General features: G+C 42.3%; 1 protein-coding gene and 1 pseudogene across 12 annotated transcripts in view; one reads left to right on the forward strand and one right to left on the reverse strand.

The window, feature by feature from the left end:
• The first annotated feature begins 8,901 nt into the window (after positions 1-8,901).
• CCDC93 (coiled-coil domain containing 93) overlaps positions 8,902-26,564 on the forward strand; it is a 95,430-nt gene continuing 77,767 nt past the window's right edge. For 7 of the 12 annotated variants that reach the window (XR_007403804.1, XR_007403805.1, XR_007403806.1 and 4 more), the window contains exons 1-4: positions 8,902-9,127; positions 13,092-13,201; positions 14,652-14,746; positions 24,713-24,824. Coding sequence is in view for 4 of the 12 variants with exons in the window: in XM_049097155.1 (XP_048953112.1) it covers positions 8,923-9,127; positions 13,092-13,201; positions 14,652-14,746; positions 24,713-24,824 (522 nt within the window). In the remaining 8 variants the exon portion in view is untranslated. Of the gene's footprint in view, positions 9,128-13,087; positions 13,202-14,651; positions 14,747-24,712; positions 24,825-26,564 lie in introns of all 12 variants that reach the window. The other 5 variants (XR_003128812.3, XR_003128814.3, XM_025429672.3 and 2 more) reach the window with 2 other exon arrangements.
• LOC112650082 (U4 spliceosomal RNA) lies at positions 21,599-21,747 on the reverse strand (annotated as a pseudogene).

The raw sequence follows: 26,564 nt of genomic DNA on the forward strand, positions 1-26,564 counted from the left end.
TAGAGATTTCCACCTGGGGACTTTTTTTGAAGAGTTACATGTGGAGGTGTAAATATTTAAAGTAAGTGTTTCTTTTCATCTCTTGGGCCAAGAAAAGGTCATAAACATACTCAAAACCCTGGGATGACCTGTCGTGGATTGAGACCAACATCTCAGCCCCTAGCCAGCTTCTGCTGAGCTGCAGAAGCCTGTGGGCCCGCTCTATTTTGAAGCCTAGGCAAAGGGCAGGGGTGAGGGGGAAGAATGTCTTTGGGAAAATTAGATTCATGTTCTCTGGACTTAGGGGGGTCAGGTGGGTAGGGACAGGAAGATTAGTACCTTCTATTCACCTGAAGCTGCCTGGAGATATCTGTGTAGAACAAAGAAGGGACTAGAGTGGGTAGGCCTAAACTTCTATAGTTAGATTAGACAGAGATTCATAAGTTTTCCCCTAGAACTAAGTAGGAACTAGCAAAGGAAGAGTGAGCTTGAAAAAGAGTGGCTTCACCCAAGAGTTCTGCACCAACAGAGTAAGGTTTGCACCAGGAATATGTGGAAGGAAAATTAAGGGAATATCATGAGATGTCATGTGCATGGTGCTTCATCTAGTGACATGTGGGGAGAACAGAGCAAGACACAGAGGCAGCAGTGCCAAGTACAACAGCCCAATCGAATACAAGTTTCTTTTTCTCCCCTAATGGGAGGGGCAGAGGCATCAGTCAGTAAATGGGGCAAGAACAGGGGTGAGAGAGAGATAAGAGTATAGACAATGAATCCCTACTTCTTCCATTTTGCAGAATTCAAGGTTGGATCCTGCTAGGAAAGGGGAAAGGTGTGAATTGAATGAACGATGGAAGATTAGATTTGACAGGACTCTTTAATAAAAGGAGACTCTTTTCACTTCCAAGAGTACCCAGAAGAGCCTTAGAATTTGCACTAGATATCATCCAAGTGTGAGGGAAAGGAAACCTAGCAGAACAACTTAAAACTTAAAAGAGGATGGATGGGAAATAAACCCGGTTGTTCCCTGCTTGCACCTTATCAAGTATAACCCGTTGAAATAAACTGGTTATAATAGCATTTTCGTTTCCCTTTCCATTCTCTTGGTCTTTGTAGGATCAAATTTTTTCCATCCTTTTATTTGAATTTCAAAAGAAAGAGAAGATGAACACATGTGTTCAGTCCCTTTTATAACCACAAATCAATACAACTTTACATTTTTGTACTGAGAACCTCTTTTCCAGGAAACACTAAGTTGACCTCTTGATATTCAAAATGAGAGATCAACAGCTAGCAGGATAATCCCAAATTTCCACTTACATGTCGAGCATATTCCACTTACATAAGCTTAGGTGAGAAAAGAATTATAACTTGTAGCTACCATTTGAACTCCTTTCTCTTCAAAGGATCATCATTGCCTGTCACATCTGCCACCTGGTGGCCACTCTGATAAACACATTATGCTAATATTCCCCACACTACACCTTTTCGTCTGTTCTCCCATCAGACCATCATCCATCCACCCACCGATCCATCCATCTATTATTCATCCATCCATCCAATCATCCATCCACTCACCCATTAATTGTACACTTGTTTGAGACAAGCTCTAGGCATGCAGATAAATAGAACAACCACAGTCCTTGTCCTTTAAAGAGCTGACAATCTACTGGGAAAAAACTTTTTTTTGATAGAGATTTGTAAGAGCTCAGGCTCTAAGGCTCTAGTCTATGTTTTCAACCTATTTTTTTTTTTTGGAATCTTCCTTGTAATTTAATAACTTTGCCATCTTAAAAAAATCCAAAGAAACAAAACCTCCATCAATCATGCTACTCCTAACCTTCTTATCATAATCAAGCCTTTCCAAAGAGGAGTCAACACCCTCTTTCTTGCCTCTAATTCACTTTAATGTTTTTTTTTTCATTTTTCATATATTTTGATCATAAAAATATGCAGAAGATAATAATAATAATAATAATAATAATAATAATAATAATTACCCATCTATTTATCATATGCTCTCTCAGATGTTGACATTATATGGCATTTGCCTCAGATCTTCTTTCCCCTAAGAAATAAAACATTACAGATAGAGTTGACGGCCTCTCTTCTGTTCCTGCTCCTCCTCCATCCTCTCCTGAGAAAACCACAATCATGAATATAATTCTCAGGCATGTTTTCACACCTTTACCACGTTTCTATACATAAACATTGAATAATATTATTTTGAGTGTTTGTAAACTTAGCAAATCATTACAAGTGCTGTTTTCTGAAAAATTCAGCTCTAGGGGCCCCTGAGTGGTTAAGTCGGTTAAGCATCTGCCTTTGGCTCAGGTCATGATCCCAGGGTCCTGGGACTGAGCCCAGAGTCTGGCTCTCTGCTCAGCAGGGAGTCTGCTTCTCCCTCTGCCCCTCCCCCTCCACCTGCTTGTGCTCTCTCTGCTATCTCTCTCACTCTCTCAAATAAATAAAATCTTTTTAAAATTCAACTTTATATTTCCCATAGTTCTGTAATATTCAAATGTAACTCTAGATCATTTTCACTACCGTATGTTATGCCACAGAGATATCACAAATCATACACCCATTCTTTTGATGAATATTAGGTCGTGTTAAGTACTTTTCTACCTCAAACCATGCTTGCCATGGACAGTGTCATGCACATCTCTTTGTCCGCATGCACAGTTCTTGAGAAGAGACCCTCTATCATTCCCCTAGCCCCTTGTTCTAAAAAGTGAGGAAGAATCTCCCTAGGGATTCTCTCCACTGAGACTTTTCACTAGTCCATTACATCCTCTGCTGGCAACAAGAAATGTTGCTGTGGCAAGCATTGGACTCCATCCTATGTCCACACAACCTGAAAACAAGTGAGTCACCCCCCAAATTGATCCCACTTGTAATGAGTCTACTTCTGACCAAGAAGAGCAACAAGATTTTTTTTCTCTATTAATATAATGCAGCTTTTTTTCTCTTTTATTGTTATTAAGTGATGATACAATGGTTCCAGTAAATGCTTGTTAGGATTATAGGTTTTATAACCTATGTCTTACAATTTTAGATTATTTAAATGCAATCTTATAAATTAATGACTTCTGTGTTATTCTGTTTGTGGGTAGAGTAATTAGAGTGTTTTTGTTGTTGTTAACAAGTCCAGCAAAATAATCCAGAAACATGGCAGTAATTTTTGTCTTTATCGAGACACATGAAGGATCTTAGGCTAAATAAGATTTATTTGTTTATTTAGAGAGGGGGAGGCAGGGGCAGGGGAAAAGAGCACAGAGCTCAACTCAAGGCTCAATCTCACATCCCCCAGATCATGACCTGATCTGAAATCAAGAGTTGTATGCTTAACTGACCGAGCCACCCAGGTGCCCCAAGATAACATTTTAGAAATCTACAATGTACATTGAATATTCTGAGTAAGTTATTTCCATCTTATTTGCTTTCAAGATAATGAAAGCATAATGTACCTTTAATGTTACTTAAGAAGTCTATCCTATTGATCTAGAAAAACAGCATTCTTTGTCCTCTCTTCTAAAGTAATTTTGGATTGTCTCTCATTTAGTTTCCTGTGGAAGCTTGATGGAACTATAATTCTTAGGACTATGTTATATAAATTATATAAATGTACTTTGTTTAGCAGTTAATATCCTGAGTTGAATTGTTTCCTTTTCTTCCATTTCCAGACAGTGTCAGAGTTGGATTTTTGGTTGCGGTCGTTTACCAAGTCCCCTTAACATGAAGAGTAGTAGGAATTTTACATAAGCAGTCTTGCCACTAGGAACATTTGAATCTCAAAGTCCATTTCTGTAGACCAAGGACTGAATTGATTCCAGTGATGGGACGAAATGTTTACCAAACAATTTTTCTTTAGGCCATCTGAATGCTCTCACAGTGCTGCAGTGAGATACAAACCCAGGTCCAACAGGTCCTGCCTTGTCTGGACCCCACAGCCTCATCAACCACCTTAAGCTGTCTGTGCTCCAGTCCCTTCAGCATGCAGAGCTCCTCTGCTTGGTCATGCAGGTCCCTCAGTCTAAAATACTTTTCCCTACTCTCTCTTATTCAACTCCAGGTCTCCAACATCATGTCCTTGGAGAAACTTTGACTGACTTCTCACTCAAAATTGTAATCCTGTTCCTCTTTTTCATCTCACTTTTCAATTTGCTATTAAGAGCACTGACTTCAGGGGCACTTGGATGGCTCAGTGGTTGAGCCTCTGCCTTCCACTCAGGTCATGATCTTGGAGTCCTGTGATCAAGTCCCACATCAGGGTCCCTGCAGGGAGCCTGCTTCTCCCACTGCCTGTGTCTCTGCCTCTCTCTGTTTCTCTCATGAATAAATAAATAAAATCTTTTTTTTTTAAAAAAAGCGCTGACTTCAACAATCAAACATATAATTATTGATGTGATTATTTGTTGACTGTACACATTCATCAAACAACTCCACTCTGTTCATTTTCTGTATCCAGTGTTTGCCAGGTGGGGAGAGGGTGCATGGCATTTGGAAGGACAATTCTTTGTATGGTGTATTCGTCAGGTTATGCTATGATGACCATGCTTAGCAAACAACTCTGAATCTCAGTGCTTGGGATAAGCATTGATATCCTGCTCTCTGGACTGATGCGGGCTGGGGTTTTAGGTCCCTTCCCTTTACTCATGTCTGTTTCTCAGTCAGCAGCTCAGGTGGAGGGAGTAGCAGCTGCCTGAGTATGGTCTCATAGAGGATAGGATGAGCATAAAGGAGTGATGGAAATACAGAAGGGATCTTAGCACTTCAGCCCAGAATGGACACAATCACATAGTTTCCCACATTCCTTTGGCCAAAGCAATTTTCATGACCCAAAGTCAATGTAGGACCCTTGACATCCATAGCAGCTGGGGGCTAAATGTTGGTAATACTTCCCAGTCATTGTGAAGACTCCAATAGCTCCTTGGGTGTTGAGTCACTCCTAGCACATGCATTGAGATCACTTCTCAGTGCTTGTCACACAGTAGGCATTCCATGCGTCTTTGGTGAAAAATTAACTTTGCCAGATCACACTCTAAAACCTTTGTAAAAACTTACTTATTGACTAGGAGTGCAATGGCAGTTTAATGTCCTTTAAACAGTAATTATTACTTTCATGCAAAGGTATCTTATTTTAATTTTTTACATGTGAGGCTGAGAATTTTTTATATGTTTAGTGACAATTTCTTTTAGAAATTCTCTCTTTTGTTCAATTTTTTTTCTTTTGCTCATTTTTGTATTAAATTTTTCTTCCTCGTTTGTAAGAATTCTTGTCACAGGTAATGAATATTTTCCCATTTTGCCTTTTAAATGTTTTACTGATTTTCTGACAGGACAGACAGATATTGTTCATATTTACCTAGCTTCATCTCTCACCATTTTCTTTCATGGCCTGCTGCTGTGAACATTTTTACTGGCAACATCATGTTACACAAAATGGACACAACAAAATGTATTTAGTCACTCCCTTTCATGGGCTAATGACATGGTTTCCAGGCTTTGCTCTCGTGAATAACATTGTGATGAAGATCTTTGTACATATGCCCTAAAAGTGGAAGTATCACATCCAAGGATATTTTTTGAGTTCTGATACATTTTGCTGATGACTCTTGAGACTGCCCTCCAGGACCCACACCTCATATCTTCACACTACAGGTGCCTACATGCCAGGCTATGCTCATGAAGGCTTTACTCGTCAGCCTTGTCTGGCAGCAAGCAAGGTGAGAGGGGTAACAGTGGGCCTGGGGTGAGCGGCCAAAGGGAGGTTGTCTAGAACCCTCCAGATACTCCTTCTGCCTGGAATGCTTTTCTTTGAGCTCTTTCCATGGCATATTCTTAAGATTTAGATCTCCTCTCAAAAGTTGCCTGAGAGGCCTATCCTGACCCCTTCATCTGGAAGAGCCTTGGACTCCAGCTATCCCCTATCATATTCATTATACTGGTGTTTTGTTTTGTTTTGTTTTTCCCCTGAAGAGCACTGGTCTAGCCAGTATTATCTTATTGAATGACATATTTCATTTCTGGCAGTAACTATCTTGTCTGGCTTGCTGACTGCAGTATCTCCACCACCAGGAACTATTCTCTGGCACAGTCAAGAGTGGGTCTCAAGTTGGCTGCTCATAGGAATTGCCTGTGAAATTTTAAACATTTAAAAATGTTGCCCCCCAAAATAAGAAATCTTTAATCATTAAGTCCCTTGACCAAGAAAATGTGAGATATAATTTTCTACGGGAGATACAGAATGTATGAGTGTGTGGGTGTTTGTGTGTGGGTGCTGGGTTGTGTTCAAAAGCAGAAGAGGTTTAGGTTTCCGTGCACCACCCGGGCCTCCAGTTTTTACCATTGAAATGTGATATGCTAAGTATAGGACAGTGTGTTGAAAAACTTTACTGCTTGAGAATAGATTAGCATATGATTAAAAATTTTCAGGAAGAATGAATTTAACTTAAAGACTCTTAGTTCATTTATGGATCTAAAATTTTGTGTGATCTATAAAGAAACTTAGTAATAGTGAAGTCACTACTGTGCTACATGTAAAACAGTATGCTCCAAGGGGAAAAAATCCAGTATTTATGGGGTCTCTCCCCAGACCAATTAAATCAGAATTTCTGGGAATAGAACCTAGGCATTTGTAGTTTTTAAAAACTCCGCACATAATCCCAATATGCAGCAAGTTTGAGAGCCGTTGACATAGAAGTGATATTTGTTGGATGAATGAATGCTTGATAGGTGAGTAAAAGGACATTGTGAATCAGAAATCTGGGGTTCTGGTCTCAGCACAGCCACAAACATGCTATGTGACCTAAACTGTGTTACTCCACTTTCCTAAACACCCACAGTGGCACTAGATGTCTTTAAGATGCCTTCTTACTTTAAGACTTCATGATTCTCCTTCTTGGTCATAGCAAGAGCCCAGAGTTGGAAGGGTTAGGAGAAATCAGAACAGAATGACCGAGGCCTTATCGAAAACTTCACTTAAAATAAAGAGAATAAAGATGATCCTAACAGGAAACTCTTTACTATGGCACCCTTTTTTTACCCCTCAAAAAGGAAAGTATTTGTGAGGTTCCTGAGAATCTTGCACTTTGAAAAGCATTACACAGCTCTGTACTGAATATGCAGAGGAGGGACAGAATGATCCCTAATCCCCAAAGATTTCTCTAGGGAGATAAACTATGTGTATGGGTAGGGTACCCTGATTCAGGAGAGAGGGCTAGAGATGCATTTATTCCAGATTTCTCAGAAACCTCCTTCTCTGATCTTGTCTGTTCAAGCTCTTTTCCAAAGCTGCACTGGGATTCCTCTCTCAAACACAGGAAGCCCAAGTTCTCTTGACTACTGCCATGGCCGTTTTGCTTTGCGGGGATCTTTAAAAAAAAAGAAAAAAGAAAAAGCATACTGCCAACCCAGCTCTGCTACTATCACCCTACACAGACAGTAAAACTGGGAAAGTTAGCTCCTCGTGTTTATTTAAACATTGCAAAGGCATTTACAACAGGGAGTTGTGTGTAGCATACCTGAGTTCTATTATTCTCCAGACCCTGTTCCCTGAACTACTTATATACAGCAATTTACACTTCCTTGCTATGTGAGATTTTGCTATCTGTCCCTAGGCATCAATACTTCCTGGTCATTCAACAAATTACCCTCCACTCCCTCTCATCCTCTACCACTTCAGGGAAGGACAATTTTAAAATTAGAAAAATAAATACATTTGGGAAGTTCATTTGGGTGCCTTAAAAAATTGAGATTCATTGGCCCCCCCCAATGGGTGAGCCCAAGATGTCACATAACTTCACTAAGAGAGTTCCCATCTCGATGCCTTAATTTCCTTATTCAAACTTCTCACATTTGGGCTGCCTGGCACACAGTTTGGTTAAGCAGTATTTGCTAATGGCTCTTAAGAAGAAAACAGCTGTTTTTAGGGCCTTTGAGACCTTATGTGTATTCGGTCAGGACAAACTCCAGGAAGAGTACCAAAAAGCCCAAAGAATTTCTTCCCGGACAAACATTTACTGAGTATCTACTTGGTAAGAAGCTAGGTATGCAGAAAGGAAACACACACACACACACACACACACACACACACACACACACACCCCTTGATCTCCAGGAGCTCAGAGCTTCGCATCCGCACTCCCCTGACGCCCTCTATTACCCCTCCCCACTACACACGGAGAGGGAATGATTTCTTTACAGCAAGTCTTCTTCATCCCTTAGAACGAACTCCCCCTCTCATTCGTGTGTGTGTGTGTGTGTGTGTGTGTGTGTGTGTATAGGCTGGAGAAGCCAACATGAAGCAAGTGTGCGTTTTGAGGGTGTCTTGTGGCCCGGGAGACAACCCTTTTACACGACTGCCTTCTTCTGGAACAGACAGGGGGTCTATCATGTAAGTGATGCGGCAGCTAAAATGCACTCTCCGAGATGACCTTTTCTCACGGAAGACCCAGAACTGGGGAACCCGGTTTCCTGGGAAACAAGATGCACCGGCTGGAACGCCTGGGTCGGCGGCGGGCTTGCAGAAGCAGCTCTTGGGGGCTCCGTGCGTACACCCAGAAGCTGGCCCAAGTGCGCACGAAGCAGGGGACACCGTGACCCAGCCAGACCCCGGCCGGGGCCCGGAGTTCCAGCTCGAGAGCCGAGACGGGGCTTCAAAGTCCGGCTCGCTCGCGGAGCCGACAGAGAACCCCGACCCGGGGCAGCGGAGGCCCGTGGGACGCAGAGGGAGCCACAGTGCAAAACTTCCCCGAGACGAAGGACTCGCCGCTTCGGGAAAGGCCTCGGAGAAAACCGCGGAGCTCCGGAGCGAGGCTCCCGCGGGACGCGGCCCGGCGGCCCCGGGACAGCAGCTCGGCCTCCCCGCCGCCCGCCTGGCCCCGGGCCCCGGCCGCTCTCGCGCAGGCGCAGTGGCGCGGCGCTCCCGGCCCAGCGCGCATGCTCCGCCGGCCGCCGAGCTCCGGGCCCGGGAGGCGGCGGCGGCGGCGGCGGCGGAGGAAGTTCCAGCTTCGCCTCCACCCCGGTAGCAGCTTCGCGGCCGGGGACAGCTTCCTCCGACGCCCCGCGGGCTTTGCTGCCGCCGCACGCCTGTCCCGGGACCATGGGGCTGCCCAGGGGGCCGGAGGGCCAGGGCGTCCCGGAGGTAAGGACCTGCCTCTCGGCGACCCGCCCGCGCTCCTGGGAGAGGCCGAGCCCGCGGGGACCGGGCGGCGCGCGGAGCGGGGCCCGGGCCACCCCCAGGGCGCCCCGCCCCCCTCGCAGGTGCGCCCCGGCCCCGGCCCCCCCCCGGCCCCCCTGCCCCGCCCCGCCCCGCCCCGCGGGGACTGACGAGCGGCTCCGCGGGCCCGCGGGACGGAGGTGGTCGCCCCGCGCCGGGGTCCGGGGTCCGGGGTCCGGGGTCCGGCTCCCGCGGGCAGTGCCCCTGCGCCCCGGGGCTCGCCGCGCTGGGAGTCACGAGACGGCGCCGGGACGGTCCGGGCCCCGGGCGCCGAGGGCGGTGACCTTGTGGCGCCCGCGCCCGCAGCAGCAGGAAGTTCGGGCGCTGGGCGGGCGCTGGGGGGGCGCCGGGGGGGGCGCTGGGGGGCTGTGCGGGGCCGGCGGAAGCGTGGCTGCTGCTCCGGGACGTAGCGGGGCCCTTTCCTTGCAGAGGTGTTTGTTATTAAACACTCACTGGATCCTGAGGGCTAGGATAATCGGTGGTTTCCGGATTTCCACGATGCCTGGGAATAAAAGGAGCGAGCGTTTGCTTCTGGCTGCAGATGCCGTGCAGCTAGCTAGGTGGTTTGCAAGCGTCTTTTCCTCCACTTGATTTACTCCAAAGCTAGCATAGTTTACTCGATTCTGCAAAGAAATGGAATCCGCACCGCACCTCTTCCCCGCTCCTAAGCTAGCGTGTGGCAGGATTGATTGCTTGACACCGTGAGGGGTTCCTTCGCTTTTGACCGCCTGTGCCCCCACCCAGCCACCCCACTCTCTGCCAGCCCTCAATTCTTTCATGCCACAAGCACCCACTAATGGAGGGATCACTATTCTGTGCGTGAAAGCTGGGGACGTAGTGATGGAAAGACAGACTTATCCGTCAGTGTGTGATCCCAGAACCTAAGTCCATTTTGTTGGAATTGTAGGTAAACCTAAGAAATGTCATGTTGTCAGAACCCTCATATTAGGTAAGACCTTACATCGATGGAATGGGGGATTGTGAAGACAGAACTGTATCGTGATACTTGACATTTCTTTGTTGCCACTTGTTTATTTTAGGCTCTCATCAAGTTTTTGCCTGGCCTTATTCTCTAGACTCCCTCTGGCCTCTCACGTTCCTTAAATCCCTCCAATTCAGTGTCCCACAGTACTATAAATGGGGGGGGGGGGGTGTCTTTCTAAAATAAAAAGGAACTTGGTCCTCGGTGTTGTTTAACCCTTCTGTGACTGCTAGGAGGCTGGGTCTAATTTGTCACTTTTCTAGGAGCCTAAGACAGTTCTTGGCAATTAATAGGCATACAGAGTAAATATAGTTAAATTATTAACATTTAGTTAAAAGAATAATGCATACAAACATGGATAGTGTGTGTCATTAGATTGTCACTAATCCAGTTAATTCCTTAAATTCAATTTTTTAAACCCTTTATGTTTGTAAAGGATAGGAAGACAGCTAGACTTGGCTTTGCCCTCTAGTTTACATGAACTACAGTACAGAGCAAATGAAAACTTAGCGTGCCTGGTCTAAGAGCTCATAGTCATTCATCTTTATCAGAACTTTATTATTTTTTTAACAGATGTATTAGCCAATCTGATGACTTTTTATGCCCTCAAAAGAGGGTATGCGTTCAGTCGCTGTGTGTTGCCCAGTGGCTGTTTTCATTTTGTTTCAATGTTTTAATCTGTGAAGTCAATATGGAGTCTTATATTCTCCATTCAGTGTCTTGCACCAGGAAGTTATTTCACAGGTTATATTGCAAAAGTGTATATACTTCTCCATTCCGGGGGCGAGTGGATAAAGAACATGGGCCATGCATCTGCCTTGGGGTTGGTCAGTGGGTATTCTTTAGGTACAAGTGGAGGCAGAAATGGTTCTCCTGGGATGAAATGTCCTTTTCTTGGAAGTGTCATGATAAGTGATGACTGACCAAATGAAGGGTTCCTGTTTTACATCCTGGGAGTTTTAAGAAAATGCTTGTATCATCTCATTTTTCTTTTCTGCTCCATCTTTGTGAATCATATTACTATTTACCTTCTCTTTTCTCTGAGCCTCGCCACTTAGAGATGTTGCTTAACTATCAGGCCTTTTGCGAAGGAAGAAAAGGTGTGAATAGTTAACATTATTTTTGCATGTCCACCAAAAGCTTGGGAATGCTTTGATAGGCTGGACCAGGGTTATTTGAGAGAGAGGTAAAACAAGCTGTCACCTTCACCACCCCCTATTGCAAGAGATTGTCAATCATTTTAATAATTCTTTGTTCAACTACTTGTTAATATGTTAGCTCCCTCTCTTGGCAATTTGTACTTCAAAATAAACTTGAATTTCCATTATCAGCGTCATGACTATGAAAACATTTTGTTAATCCACAACTGGCATAGGTCATGTACTTTATTGTAATGATTGAATATGTCATTCCATATTTAATTGTCCTTTGAGCCTTACTGCTACTTCTGAAGAGGTGTAAACATGACTGAATAATATATGGATCCTCTCCTGATCTAGCTAATAGTCCATTTCAAAAGACAGGCATATATATTAACACCAGACATTTTACTCAGAAGAGGTTGATACTTAATTGTATAAATGGCAAGAACTATAAATAAAATGGAAATGCAGAGGAGTGACTGTTTGTCAGGGATGGCATCAAATAGGAGCTAGAATTTGAAAATTGTTTCTGGGTGAGTAGAGAATATCAGGAAAAGGGAAGGGTTGTGAACAGTGAAGAAATGGGAATGAGCCATGCTTGAGGTGGGCCATAGCCATGACTGGATTGTTTTGAGGGGAGGTAAAGGGTGAAGCTGAAATGATAGTTTGCAGCCAAAGATCTGAATGCCAAACCAAAAACTTTGGAGTTTATCTTACAGACAGTGTATGATGCATTAATGATAAGGACTAGGGGATGAGCAAAAGAGGGATGATGCGAAAGCTGTGATTTAGGAAGGACTGAGGAAAACAGATTAAGAGAAGAAAGATTGAGAGGCAATTGCAATAGTCCTGGCATGAAGTGTAAATAAAAGGGAGGGGAGGATAAATGTGACACACATAGTAAAGGAAGATTTCACAGGCATTTTGGGTGAGGGAATAGTCAGAGGTAGGTACAAGAATTTGAGCCAGCTATACGTTGGTCGTGTTTTAGGTAGAGAAGTGGTTTTTTAATGTTCTGTAGTAACAGAAGAGAGGGAAGGTACAGTTCCTGAAAGTAGATGGAGGCAAAAGTATTAGAATATTTCAGTGGTTTTAAGTTGTATATCAACATCTGGGAGTGAAGGTAAGCTTGAACTTAAAATTTTAAAGTCAGGTTCCTATTTAAATACATGAGATGAATTTATTATTTTTAAGGCAATCTCATTATGTGGCAGTAATCACCTTTTAATGTATCTAGGTTGAAAACCCTCCTTATATTTGCTTTAGAGGTCAAAAAGAGAAGTGCAGAGAAAGATACATATTTGAACTCCCTTCTTTGTTCTTGCATTGTTTGTCAGTAGCTTCTGGGACCGATTGTATATACAGTTAAAAAAAAAAAAAAACCCAACACTTTGTTTTTGTCTGTAAGGAGTTTATAATGTAGTCAGGAACCTGTCAAGGAAACGGCGTGTTTGAGAATAGGGAGGTGATGTGCTGTAATTTTCCTGTCCCTGGATTCCTTCAGCACCGGATAAGTAATCTATACTACCTGTGTGTGTCTTCTCCTGCCACCTGTGACGATTAACACAGCTCATGGAGGCCTGAGGAATGCTATTCTTTGTGACTCTGGCAGCACTGTGTCTCCATGCTCCTGCATGAACACAGTGATAATAGCCAATGTCACCTGCTCCTTAGCTATTAAATTGTGGCATCAGAGGATGCACCCAGTGGTCCTGTACTCAAGGTAGCTTTTACCAGCCTAACTTTTACCTTTTGTTTTAGGTAGAAACAAGAGAAGATGAAGAACAAAATGTCAAGCTAACTGAAATTCTGGAGCTTTTGGTGGCGGCTGGGTATTTCAGGGCAAGAATTAAAGGTTTATCACCTTTTGACAAGGTAAGAGGAAACCTTACTAGCCATTAGGCTGTGTTTTGTTGGAGTGACATGGTTTACCGGGGTGGAGAAAAGAGGAAGAGATTGTGTTTTTACTTTATCCAGTGTCCATATTTCTTTCTGATTCACGTTTGTTATTAGAAGTGTTCCAATTTCCTATTAAAAGAAAAATCTATCAGCAGATATGCTGTGAATTCCTGTTCTGTGTACAGATCTTTGGGAAGTGCAAAGTAGCATTAGAAATAGTTCTTCCTTTTAAGGAACTTACCGTTTGGGTGGAAAGATAAAGCTTATGTAAGATAAAATAATCCAAGTTAATAAGGAGCTGTCCCAAGTCAGTATGCTCACAATTGCCAGATATTCTAATGATGGTAAATTCTGATTTTAGAGGAGAGAGAAGTCACTGTGGGATGAAATCTGTTAATTCAGCAGAACCTTCAAGAATTAAGCACAAGGCATATAATAAGTGTTGAGGGCACAGAGATAAGACTCAGGGAGCCCAGCTTCTATAGCATAGGGAAGGGAGACAGGTAAAGCAACATATGTAGAATAAGTGTCACAATGCAGTAAGTGCAGCAGAGATGAAGCTTCCAGATCAGACAGCAGGAAAGCTTTCCTGGTGGATGAAAGTGTTGAGTGCTTCAGTGGGCCACAGCCTGGCCTTGCATAACAATCACTGTGGATTGTTGTAAATACAGATGTTGAGGCCTTGCCCTTTGATATTTTGGTTAGAACTGGGCAGGGGCCTGGAATCTGTATTTTATAGGCATCTCATGTGTGTCTAAAACACAGCCAAGGATAAGAGTCCCTATTGTTTTTTCTAACATCAAGCTGTGCCTGAAAAGGATTTTGTTTCGAAGTGGTGTTTTAGCCTCAGTCTCATTTGCATTTCTGAGAAACCCTATGAGAAAAATAGAGCAGGGATTCTCCTCTCCTTTAGATACGTGAAAAAAATAAAATGTATGGAAATTCAGTAATGAGCCACAAATGTCAGCCTTGCTACTAACCTGTCTGTGATCTGTAAAACATACAATTCCTCTGGAGTCTGGCACATCCCTGAAACTGGATTAAGACTTCTCCTGGCTGAGAATTAATGTCCATCCCTCTCAGTATAAAGAGGATCTGTGAATGGTGTGCCCATGTCATAGTGTAAGTCAGCTTTTTGGTCACACTAGCCACATTTCAGGTGCTCAGTAGCCGTATGTGGCTAGCAGCCACTGTATTGGATGGTACAGATACATTAACGTCACTGTGGAGAGTTTTATTCATTGGTGCTATTTTAGATGAATTGTAGTTGATGGAGTCAGAAGAACACATATACTCTCTCAAAAGATATGTATTTTTGTGTAGTCATTGATTCTGTAAAAACTACTTGTTTTTTTTTCTACCTTCCATTTCTTCCCCTATCCCCAAGCTAGAAAGAGAAAACAGATACTTTCTTTGTGTCTTGCAGGTAGTAGGAGGAATGACTTGGTGCATTACCACTTGCAGCTTTGACATAGACGTTGATTTGCTCTTTCAGGAAAACTCTACAATAGGACAAAAAATGTAAGTTGTCAGGGTTTGCCATAGAAGAGCCTAAAGGGGGTGAAGGGAGCTAACTTTTGAGTGTCTAGTGTATGCCAAAAGTTGTGCCAAACACTGCATGTCTTATTTTAATTTTCATTGCAACAGGTATTATCACACTTTTATGTATTATGAAATTGAGGTTGATAGAAGCCATGGTCACATAGTTAGCATGAGTCATTTAATGCTCAGACTACTTTTTTAACACTTTCTCTCTCTCTCTCTCTCTCTTTTCCCTAGTTTCATTGAGATTATCATCCTATAATATTAATTTAAGGTGTACTACATAATGTTTTGATATATATATATATATATATATATATATATCAAAATGATCACCACAATAAATTTAGTTAACATCCATCACCTCACATAGTTGTAAATGTATTTTCTTATGATATGGACTTTTAACACCTACTGTCTTGGCAGCTTTCAAGTATACAATATGGTGTTGTTAATTCTAGTCACCATGCTGTAGATCACATCCCCACTTACCTATCTTGTAACTGCAAGTGTGTTTTGTATTTATTGTCTCCCTTTACCCATTTCTCTCAGCCCCCACCCTTTCGCCTCCAGCAGCCACTAATGTGTTCTCTGTTTCTATGAATTCAGTTATGCTGGACTCCATATACACATGAAATTGTACAGTATTTGTTTTTTCTCTGATTTAGTTCACTTAGTATAATGCCCTCAGAGTCCATTCATGTTGCAAATGGCAAGGTGTCCTTTTTTCTTTGATGGCTGAATAATATTCCAGTGTGTGTGTGTTCATTCATCCATGCATGGACACTTAGGTTGTTTCAGTGATTGGCTATTGTGAATAATTCTGCAGTGAACATGGAGGTGCAGATATTTCTTGGATATACTGACATCATTTCCTTCTGGTAAATGCTCACAAGTGAAATTGTTGGATTATATGACAGTTCTATGATTTTTTAAATTTTTTTATTTTTTTGAAGAATGTCCATACTGTTTTCCATAGGGGCTGTAACAATTTTAATTTCACCAGCAGTGGACAAAGATTCCTTTTCCTCCATAGCCTTGCCGATGTCAGTTATCTTTAGTCTCTTTGAGTTTAGCCGTTCCAACAGGTGTGAGGTTTTATCATATTGTGGTTTTGATTTACATTTTCCTGATGATTAGTGATGTGATGTTCAGTAACTCTAATAGTTTTTCTAATACTCTAATAGTTTCCAGTAGCTGCTTAGTTTCTCTCTGTCCAAAGGCAGCTGGAAGGAACATATTGGATGGAAGTTGAATAGGGTGAGGAGAGAATCTTTCCCTCCCCACTGCCTCTGTGTAAGGCAGAGCCTCACTTTGCCTGTGTTCAAGAGAAGGCAGCGTGGACTAGCTAGAGGTTTCACCTGAGTGTATCCTGCCCGGTCTTCCATAGCTCACCATGGCTTGGTGATTTCATTAGACCACTAAGGATCCCTGGTTCTGCCCAGCCCTGCCATTGGGCAGCTGTATGACCTTGGACAAGCCTCAGTTCCCTTATCTGTCAGGGATTTGTGATTTCAGATTTGTGTGCATCTGTGACTTATTTAATCATTTTTCTGAGGCTTTATCCTCCCCCAGGAAAAAACTCTTCCAAATGGATTAAAGGTGGTTTGCAAATATGCATAAGAAGCAGTGATAGAGAAAAGGGGAAGCAAAGCAGACGGAAAACAAATGGAGTTGGGGAAAAGGCTACAATATTCGTCATGGGCCACAACATGCCTTGTTTTCCTGAGGGTGGGCCACAGATTTGGCTCTAAGCTTTCTGGCAGCCAACAAAAAGAGAAAAACATGATAAATTACCCAATTCACAGTTTCCATACAGAAGAAAAATCGGGCCCACAGAATCACCGAAATTCTTAATAATAAGACCAAAGTGTATCTCTCAGCTCCTCATTAAAGAGGACGTATTGTTCTCTGTGACACTGCTCATCAGTGCCTAGCCATGACTAGCAGAGCTCTACATCTGTAGCATTCTGGGACTGTGGCATCGTACCCAGTGACCTGTAGTGAAAAGTCCTTTACTGGGAATCAGTGGGACAGAGTCTGGGCATATGGTTCTGCTCTCTGCTAGTTGGGCTAAATCCAGAGGTAGATTTTTATCCTTGTGTGTTTGGGTTTTTTTGTTTCTATTGTGTAGGTGCTACATCCATGAAATAAAAAAAAATTAAAAAAATAAATCAATACTGCCAAAGGGTTCCAGTATACAGCTAATGTCTCTCCTCCTGTTCCCATTCTGTACCCTGGTTTTATTCCCCAGAAAGAATCATCTTTGCTTGTTTAGGTTTTAGATTTTTCAGAGAGCTCACTTCTACATCTTTAACCATGTACGTTTCATTCAAGTCTGATAGGAGGAATTTAGCTTACCTACACTACTCACTATATCCCTTTTGTCTTCCATCTTCCAGTTTTGTGATTATTATCTGTTTTTTTTTTTTTCTATGATCACTTTTTTGACTCATTTACATCAGATGGTTTCTCCTGGTTCCTAGCTATGTAGGGTAAACGTTTTACTATCCATTTTTCCTTCTTTTCAGCCTACATCTACCATCATATCATTACTCTTACAATGTTCAGGGCATAGTATTTATAATCTGCTCTGTAATCACAATTAAATTGTTCATGCTTTATCTACAGATAGATTCTAAAAGTAAATCTATGAAGTGATTACAGTAAGAACAGAATTGTGATGGTGCCAAAGAAAAAGAAATGTAATCTTCTGGACCATGATAGTGCTCTTTGATGGAGAATATTCAAAATATTAGAGTCAAAAGGAATCTTTTTTTTTTAATTTTTTTATTTATTTATGATAGTCACACAAAGAGAGGGGGGGGGGCGGCGGGCAGAGACACAGGCAGAGGGAGAAGCAGGCTCCATGCACCGGGAGCCTGACGTGGGATTCGATCCCGGGTCTCCAGGATCGCGCCCTGGGCCAAAGGCAGGCGCTAAACCGCTGCGCCACCCAGGGATCCCCCAAAAGGAATCTTCATTTATTCATTGACTCACCAAATATTTTATTGAGTCCCTACTATGGGTCAGGCATTGTTCTGGGTACTTTGGATATGTTACTAAAAATGTCCTACCCTCACAGAGCTTAGAGTTTTTTTGGGGGGAGACAGACCATAAATAATTTAATAAATAATTGAGTTATACATAGAAGTAGTATGTGCTATGAAAAGAAATTGTAGCTGGGAAGGTATATGAAGGTTTGGAGGCAGTTGTCTAACTTTAGGTCAGTGTGGCCTCATTGAGAAGGTGATATGGGAGCTAAGACCTGAGAGAAAAGGAGATCATGAGTGCGGAGGTTCCAAACAGAAGTTTACCTGGAGTGCAGTGAGGTGGGGGGAGAGGTGCAGATTTTATGGAGGCCAGATCAGGTTGAGCTTTGTAGGTCAGAATAGAGTTTACTCCAAGTGACATGAGAAATTCTTGAAGGGTTTAGAGCAGAAGAGGAACATAATCTGTTCATAATCGATTTTAGAAGGAACCCTCTGATTACTGACTAAGGGGGTGAAATTGGCAGCAGGGAGATTCTTTAGCATACTGTAGCCGTGCTTACAGAAGAAGATGGTGGCCAGGACAGTGGGCTAGCAATAGAGGGATTCTGGATCTGTTTTAAAGGTAGAAACAACAGGATGTCATGACAAATTGGATTTGAGTGTGAATAAGAGAGGAGTCAGAACCCAAGTTCTGAGGTGCTTGGGCTGAGCAAGTGGAGGTGGTCTCTATGAAAAGTCACTAAAAATCAGGCACACTGTAATTTGCATCATATTTTTATAGCTTATTTTCCTTGAGTTTCTGATTGCCTTTTTTACATCTTGACAAGGAACCACATAGCTTTACCTGTAGCTCAGATCAGCCAGATTCTTAGTCTATTAACATAAATTTACTATCTTCTCGAGGACACTCTTGATTGAAGCCTCTTTTTCAGTTTAAGTGATTACTTTCTACACCTGTGGCACTCTTGTTATGCTGGGATTTCTTTCAATTGCATTCGTTCTGCACCAGTTTTATCATTTCTTAGGTTCTATGTATCCCTTCTTCCTAAATTCCCTTGGAGTTTTTTATGGTGATTCTTAACCCCTTTTTCACCTTGGGTGTTATGATACTTCCCTATCAGTGACAGTACTCTTAATAGATACTGGAGCAGTGTTTTTTATGCAGATTCTTAATCTCAAATCCAAAAAATAATGAAAACAGGCTTTTTCTTTCAAAGTGTGGATACAAAACTCATTTGGAAACAAAACATGACCTGAACTTAAAGCTATTTATAGTGATCCCACTTGGGTGAATATTCATTAAGTTTTAAAAATTTTATTTAAATTCAATTAGTTAACATAAAATACATTATTGGTTTCAGAGGTAGAGGTCAGTGATTCATCAGACTTACATAATACCCAGTGCTCATTACATTACATGCCCTCCTTAATGCCCATCATCCAGTTACCCCATCCCTTGACCCTCCTCCCCTCCAGTGACCCTCAATTTGTTTCCTATGTTTAAGTCTCTTATGGTTTGTCCCCCTCTCTGTTCATTTTATTTTTTTCCTCTCTTCCCCAGTGATCCTCTGTTTTGTTTCTTAAATTCCACATATGAGGGAGATCATATGATAATTGTCTTTCTCTGATTGACTTACTTCACTTAGCATAATACCCTGCAGTTCCATCCATGTCATTACAAATGGCAAGATTTTATTTTTTTTGATGGCTGAGTAGTAGTCCACTGTGTGTGTGTGTGTATACATCTTTATTCATCTGTCGATGGACATCTGGGCTCTTTCCGTAGTTTGGCTGTTGTAGACATTGCTGCTCTAAACGTTGGGGAGCAGGTGCTCCTTTGGATCATTAAATTTGTATCTTTGGGGCAAATACTTAGTAGTGCAATTGCTGGGTCATAGGATAGCTCTATTTTCAACTGTTTGAGGAGCTTCCATATTGTCTTCCAGAGTGGCTTTACCAGCTTGCATTCCCACCAACAGTGAAGAGGATTCCCCTTTCTCTGTGTCCTCACCAACATCTGTCATTTCCTGACTTGTTAATTTTAGCCATTCTGACTGGTGTGAGGTGGTATCTTACTGTACTTTTGGTGTGTATTTCCTAATGCCGAGTGATATGGAACATTTTTTCATGTGTCTGTTGGCCATTTGTATGTCTTCTCTGGAGAAATGTCTGTTCATGTCATCTGCCCATTTCTTGATTGGATTATTTGTTCTTTGGGTGTTGAGTGTCATAAGTTCTTTATAGATTTTTGGATGTGCTTTTATCTGATGTGTCATTTGCACATTCTGTAGGTTGCCTTTTGATTTTGTCAGATATTTCCTTTGCTATGCAAAAGCTTTTATTTAATTTAATTTAATTTTATTTTATTTTTTATTTTATTTTTAATTGAAGTTCAATTTACCAACATATAGTATAACACCCAGTGCTCATCCTGTCACGTGCCTGGGCCTCAGTGCCCATCACCCAGTCATCCCATCCCCCGGCCTGCCTCCCCTTCCACTACACCTTGTTTGTTTCCCGGAGTTAGGAGTCTCATGTTTTGTCACCATCTCTAATTTTCCCTCCTTTCCTCTATAATCCCTTTCACTATTTCTTATATTTCCTGTATCAGTGAAACCATATAATGACTGTCCTTCTCCAATTTACTTACTTCACTCAGCATCACACCCTCCAATTCCATCCACATCGAAGCAAATGGTGGGTATTCGTTGTTTCTAATGGCTGAATAAGATTCCATTGTATATATATACCACATCTTCTTTATCCATTCATGTTATCGGTGGACATTGAGGCTCCTTAATCAAGTCCCAGTAGTTCACTTTTGCCTTTGTTTCCCTTACCTTTGGAGATGTGTCTAACAAGAAGTTGCTGTGGCCAAGGTCAAAGAAGTTGCTGCCTGTGTTCTCCTCTAGGGTTTTGATGGATTCCTGAATATTCACAAGTTTTGCTGCAGAAATAATAATTTCTTCAAGTATAGACTTCACTTGGGCTCTACATAATATATATGCCTGTTAGGTACAGGAAAATGCAAACATCTAAAAAAGTTCTGAATTCTGAAACACATGTGGCCCCAAAGGATTTGGATAAAGAGTTGAGAATATATAGTATTATGTTCTCTGGTAAGTACTTGATGTGCTTTTAAGTGCAGAGCCATGAACTATAACTGTGTGCAAAGCTTGGTACAGGGGTTTGCATAACTGATGGTCCTCCAGACTCCGAGCAGTGCATCAGGCATTTGGGTCTCAACATCTGTAAGAGAAAAGCAATAGCCAAAATATACTGAATTATTCAAAAATCTTTTCTGTTTGGTTTTGTAGTATATTCTGTGTTTGAGGTTCCTCTCCACAGTTTCTCTATAGGTGCAAGTTAGACTATTACTGCCTTATATTTGCAGTGCCTCAGTATGTCCTAGCTGAGGTGTTAGGGGGCCAGGTAGCATTGTCTGAGGAGTGCACTTGCCTTTTGAGGGCCTGATTATCTTTTAGGCTATTTTCTATGCGTGCCCAATTGAGGCCTTTTTGTTCTTTTGATTTTTTTTTTTTTTTGAGAGTTTCATGAGCTTCTACCTACATCCTCCTTCTACACTCCCAGCCTGTCCTAAAGCCCCATTAGTACAGAGTCTGTGCTCAGAGATCTTGAGATTTTAGACTTATAATTGAGTTCAGCAACACACAAGTAGGCACCTATGTACAGAGCACTTATGCATGCATTTTACTATTTTACCTTCACAACAAGTTTTAGTAAGTAGGACAGGCATTATTCCTCATTGTATGATGAGAGTATTGGACCAGAGGGATCAGGTGACTTGCCAAAAGCCCCAGAGCTGATAATGGAGCTGGAATTTAGTTTAATTCACTTTCTTTCAAACTGTTTGCAGTAGGGGAGGAAGTAGGGTACTGAACAGTCTTAAAAACTAAAGGAATCAATTAGCAATAATCGTGCCTCAGATAAACCTCATTGGCTACAATACTGCCACTGTGCAAAGCTAAAAACTGAAGGAATCAAACCAATCACCTGTAGTGACAAGTGGGCACTGTTAAAATCTTAGGTTAGGAAGCCTGACTGAGGACCTCTGCATTTGTCACTTTCCCAGATTTTCAGAAAGTCAGAGAATCTACCCTGAGCTCCAAGGAGAAACAGATAGGGTCTGGTAGGCTTCTACAAGAAATCCTAACTTTTGCCCCCTACCCTCAGCCTGCCTGTGTCTCCCCCACGTCCCTCCCTTGGCCCAGCAACGTTTTTCCTCCAGCTGCTTCCATATGCTGCCGAACAAGACCTCAGTCTTGGCAGTGATTCATGGGAAGTGGGTTTAAGAGGCTTATAAACCCTAAGATGACCCCGGGAATCCTTCCCTCAGGGCCTTTATGAACTTGGAAAATAGTCAGTCTCTAAGCAGTGGCCAGAGACAAGTTGGTCTGAAGGTAGAGAGGGTTGGGCTAGATAGTGTTGGAAGTCCCAGCCTCTTATTTTTAAGCTATTGAATGGTTCTGTGCAACCAGTAACCCTATGCAGACTCAGATCTGCAGCCACTAGGGGGAGCTTTCCTCTCACTGAAACAAAATATAACTGTGCAGAAATGCCCCAATTATATTAATAGTTAATACCTACCCTGAGCAAGGATGCCAACTTAGGGTCATCTTCATTTGCTAAGCTTGGAGTTTAGGGAGCAAGGCCAATGAGGCACCAGTCTCTTAGCCTCACAAGTTTCAAAGAAATTAAAGCATGGGAGTCTGATAGAAATTAAAATAAAAAATAAAGTATGTTATAGAGAGAGCCTTAGATATGCTACCAATTGAGTTCGTTAATACTTGCCTATCAAACTATCCTATTTGAGCGCAGCAGCAGCTGGACAGCCATAGGCTTCCCCACTGGGGCAGCCACACATCTCATCGCAAAAAAGACACATGTGCCCTAAAGACAGACTTCTCAGAAAGGAGCGACAGTTGTAGTGGCTGAGAGCCACAGAACAGTTTCCTTCCGTGTCTCAGACCTTTTGGATAATTCACATATGTACTCCCTCTGTTGGGGATGAAAATGTTCTCCTGTAGGCTTCCCTCCTGGGAGGTGAATGCTCCCTCCTTTTGTGAATGTATGCTGTAGACTATCCGTCTTCCCATGTCCATATTTTTTACCCTTAACATATTGGGCTTGACATTGATATTATGATCCATGGAACTGGGGGTGTGGCTATTTCTCTTAGCAGTTTTAACCTTGGTGACACCATGTAAAGCTACTGTCTAGTAATAAACGTAGGTTTGTAGTGTGTTCTCCAGGGACCATTCCCTGGGGAGCTGCCTAGCTTTTCTCCCTAGAGTTTATTTAGTTCCTGCTAAGACCAAGGGGATGGAACTTACTAAGGGAAGCATAGGTAAGACAATAATTGCTCTCACCCAGGCCTTTGTTATATTTTGGTCTTAAGGGTGTCTCTCTTGGGAAGGATTATGGAGCTACAGAGAGACTAAAGCGTACAAGATTTCTTTGAACAAGGAACACTTTAGGTAGACCCAGACTTGCTGTATTTGAAGCGTCTAGTAAGACCTGGGGACCTTGTTCACTGGGTCTTTCCTCTATTAGGAAATAGTGCTCACTTGTAGACAAGACCATAGTCATGGCTGTAACTGGCTAAAAATTTTTTAAAGGGTTTTAGATGGGACTATAACCTAAACTATCCATGTAAGCTGAGCCAGAAGCCCCCATTTCTCCATATGGCCTCACAAGGCCATGCCTTGTGACTGTTTCTCAAGGCAGACTCACTAAATAATTTCTGCTGTTTCCTCTTGAATCTGATCCAATTAAGATGTAAGAAACAGGAACCAGACACTTGGAGATCAAATATCAGCTGAGTAGAGAAGGAAGCTTAAATCTGTGGTGGTGGACTTGCACACAGATTACTCTATCATTCCTGCCATAAAGCTGTCCCACCCAGGTCCAGGGAGCAGGGGGAGGATGCAAGAAGAATGAGCAAGAAGAATGCTCTGGGGTCTCAGGGAGCTCTGTTCTTCCCCCCTCTACTCCCAGATGTTTCATAGGACTGAAGTAAGGTATCAGGGAGAGATCAGATAACCCCTCATGAGAAACAGAAAAATTCTGCTCTCTGGAAAAAAAGAACAAGGACATGGTTTCCTCAAATCTAAGATTAATTTCAAAGTATCAAAAAAATGAAAGGCTATTTTTTATTTTAAAAATACTTTTATACCAGAGTGGAGAACTCCAATTTTTTTTTTTTTTTTTTAAGCATAAGGCCCTGTGTTTTGTCTTAATATTCTGGGCACCCAGCACAGGCCCTGGTAATTATTTGTGGCCTGAATGCTATTTAGAACAAGTTTTTTTAATGTGTGACCTAGTGGTTCCCAGGTTTTTTTTGAAAATGTAGGTCAGTAAAATGAAATATAAAAGACAATGAGGCTTGATAACTTTTTATTTTACCATGTGAGGATATTAAATAATAATTGCTACCTCAAACATCACTATAATTTCATAAAGAAACAGTATGTTTTAATATAAAAAAGGTAGGGAGGGATCCCTGGGTGGCGCAGCGGTTTGGCACCTGCCTTTGGCCCAGGGTGCGATCCTGGAGACCCAGGATCGAATCCCACATCGGGCTCCCAGTGCATGGAGCCTGCTTCTCCCTCTGCCAATGTCTCTGCCTTTCTCTCTCTCTCTCTCTCTCTCTGTGACTATCATAAATAAATATAAAAATTTAAAAAAAAAAGGTAGGGAGAACAAAATTCTAGAATAAACTATGAAAGCTGCAGTGTGGCCTTAGATGCACGCATACACGCACGTCTAAATAGTGCTTATATTTCTCATTTTGCAGCCAGCCAAGAGAAGCTTGGTCATGGTCTGGTGTTGAAAAGCCCCAGATTCTTCTGGAATGCTGCCCAGACTTGAGAGATGTCTTAAGGGCCACTTAGTGTGTTCTCACTCTTTGCTTGTTGTTTTTTCCGAACAGAGCGCTATCAGAAAAGATCGTGTCAGTCCTGCCAAGGATGAAGTGTCCACACCAGCTGGAGCCCCACCAGATCCAGGGCATGGATTTTATTCATATATTTCCTGTTGTTCAGGTGAGAGCCTTTATGTGATTTCTTGTCCTCTGCACATCAGAATTCCTGCATGGTCTGGCTCTCAGGCCATCTGGCCTAGATCCTGGATCTGATGGGTGTGGTATGGAATTGGTGGAGCAGGACATGATGGTGCTTCCTGATGTCATCCTCAGAAGGTTGCCAGTACTCCATCTCTTCTGCCCTAGTTTCACTGTCACTTTCACCGTCACCTATTGTGGTCTTTGAATGTTCCCATTAATTGGTTTTCATTCCCCTTTTGGTAAAGATAGAACCCTATAGCCCCCCCCATGGGGACCTGTCCCAGCTATCCAGCCTAACTTTATTCCTTGTTCTTTCTGTTCTAGCCCCTCTGACTTTCCCTCAGATTTTTTTCATACATATTATGCTTCCTCCTGTCATGGGGCCTTTCCTTCAGGCTGGAAAGCTCTTCTCTTTCTCTCCTTACCTACTTAATCCATATTCATCTTTCAGATCTCAATTCTACCAAACCTCTTCAAGAAAGCTTCCATTAACCCCACCCCGCCCCCAATCTAGAACAGGTTCCTTTGCTATATACACTCATACTGGCCACATTCCTTTCCTTTGTAGGGATCTTCCTTGCTGCAGTTTGTAACCATGTGTATCTGTCTGGTCACTTCTGTCCTACCTGTCAGACCTTCTCAAGCTTCTTGGTGGCAGGCACCATAGTTGCCTTGCTCACCGTAGTGTCTCCAGCACCTTGTGGAATATCTGGCACTGTGTAGGCAGTTAGTCTTTATTTGATGACTAGATGTCTGATGTGAGGTCATTTCCACCCTGGCTGTTTTCCAAGGCTCTGTGATTAAGTGGCTCATGCTGTACAGCCTCCTACAAACTTGTGGTCTGCTGTCTCAGCTTCTTCTGGGCACTTTGAAAAGAGGAGGAGCAAAGGGCCTGCTGTATCAACAGCACTTTGCAAATGATCCTAATAGAGTTCTTTGAAGCATTGATTTTAATCCCAGTCCTTACGTATGAGGAAAGTGAGATGCAAAGAGAGTAATTCATTTGCTGAAGGGCAGAGAACTGGTGTGCAGACAAGATTCCAGTCTAAACCCCTTGTCACTAAACCTACTTTTCTCACCCTGCTACTCATGCAATTTGTGCTTGAAAAGTCTTCCAATCCTGCATTAAGATTAGGTAGCACAGAGGTTGAGAGCACACGCTCAAGAGGCTTCCTGGGTTCAGATCCTGGCTCTGCCACTTAGTTGCATAACCTTATGACCCACAAGGTCATAACTTAGTTTCATGACTCAAATGACTTAACTTTTCATCTGTTAAATAGAAACAGTAATAGCACCTACCTGACAAGATGAGAATTAAGTACATTAATATGTATAAAGCACTTAGCTGAAGCACCAGCCCATTTTAGTAAGTACTTTCTAAGTGTTCCGTGGTCCTTTCTGGTTTTGTTATTGTTATGGTGGACTTTCCCCTGCACTGGACTTTCAGTCAAATCCCATGAAATTTGTAAATCAGAAGCTAAGACTTTAACTCGGAATTTAATTCATTAGGTCCATTAGACTTTCTGTATCCAATGCAAGGGGTGAGGGGGGATCTCCTGATCCCTTGTGTGAAAACAGGAAATAAGGACCCCATGCTGATTATTACTGAAACTTCCACCACTACCCCACTGTGAAGTTATTGGCTTTTCCCCCAAAGCCTGAAGGTCTAGTTATTAGACCTTACTCGGCCCTATGGTAGAACTTTGAGAGCAAAAAAATG

Source organism: Canis lupus, chromosome 19 (genome assembly GCF_003254725.2).
Source record: "Canis lupus dingo isolate Sandy chromosome 19, ASM325472v2, whole genome shotgun sequence".
Classification (NCBI taxonomy): Eukaryota; Metazoa; Chordata; class Mammalia; order Carnivora; family Canidae; genus Canis; species Canis lupus.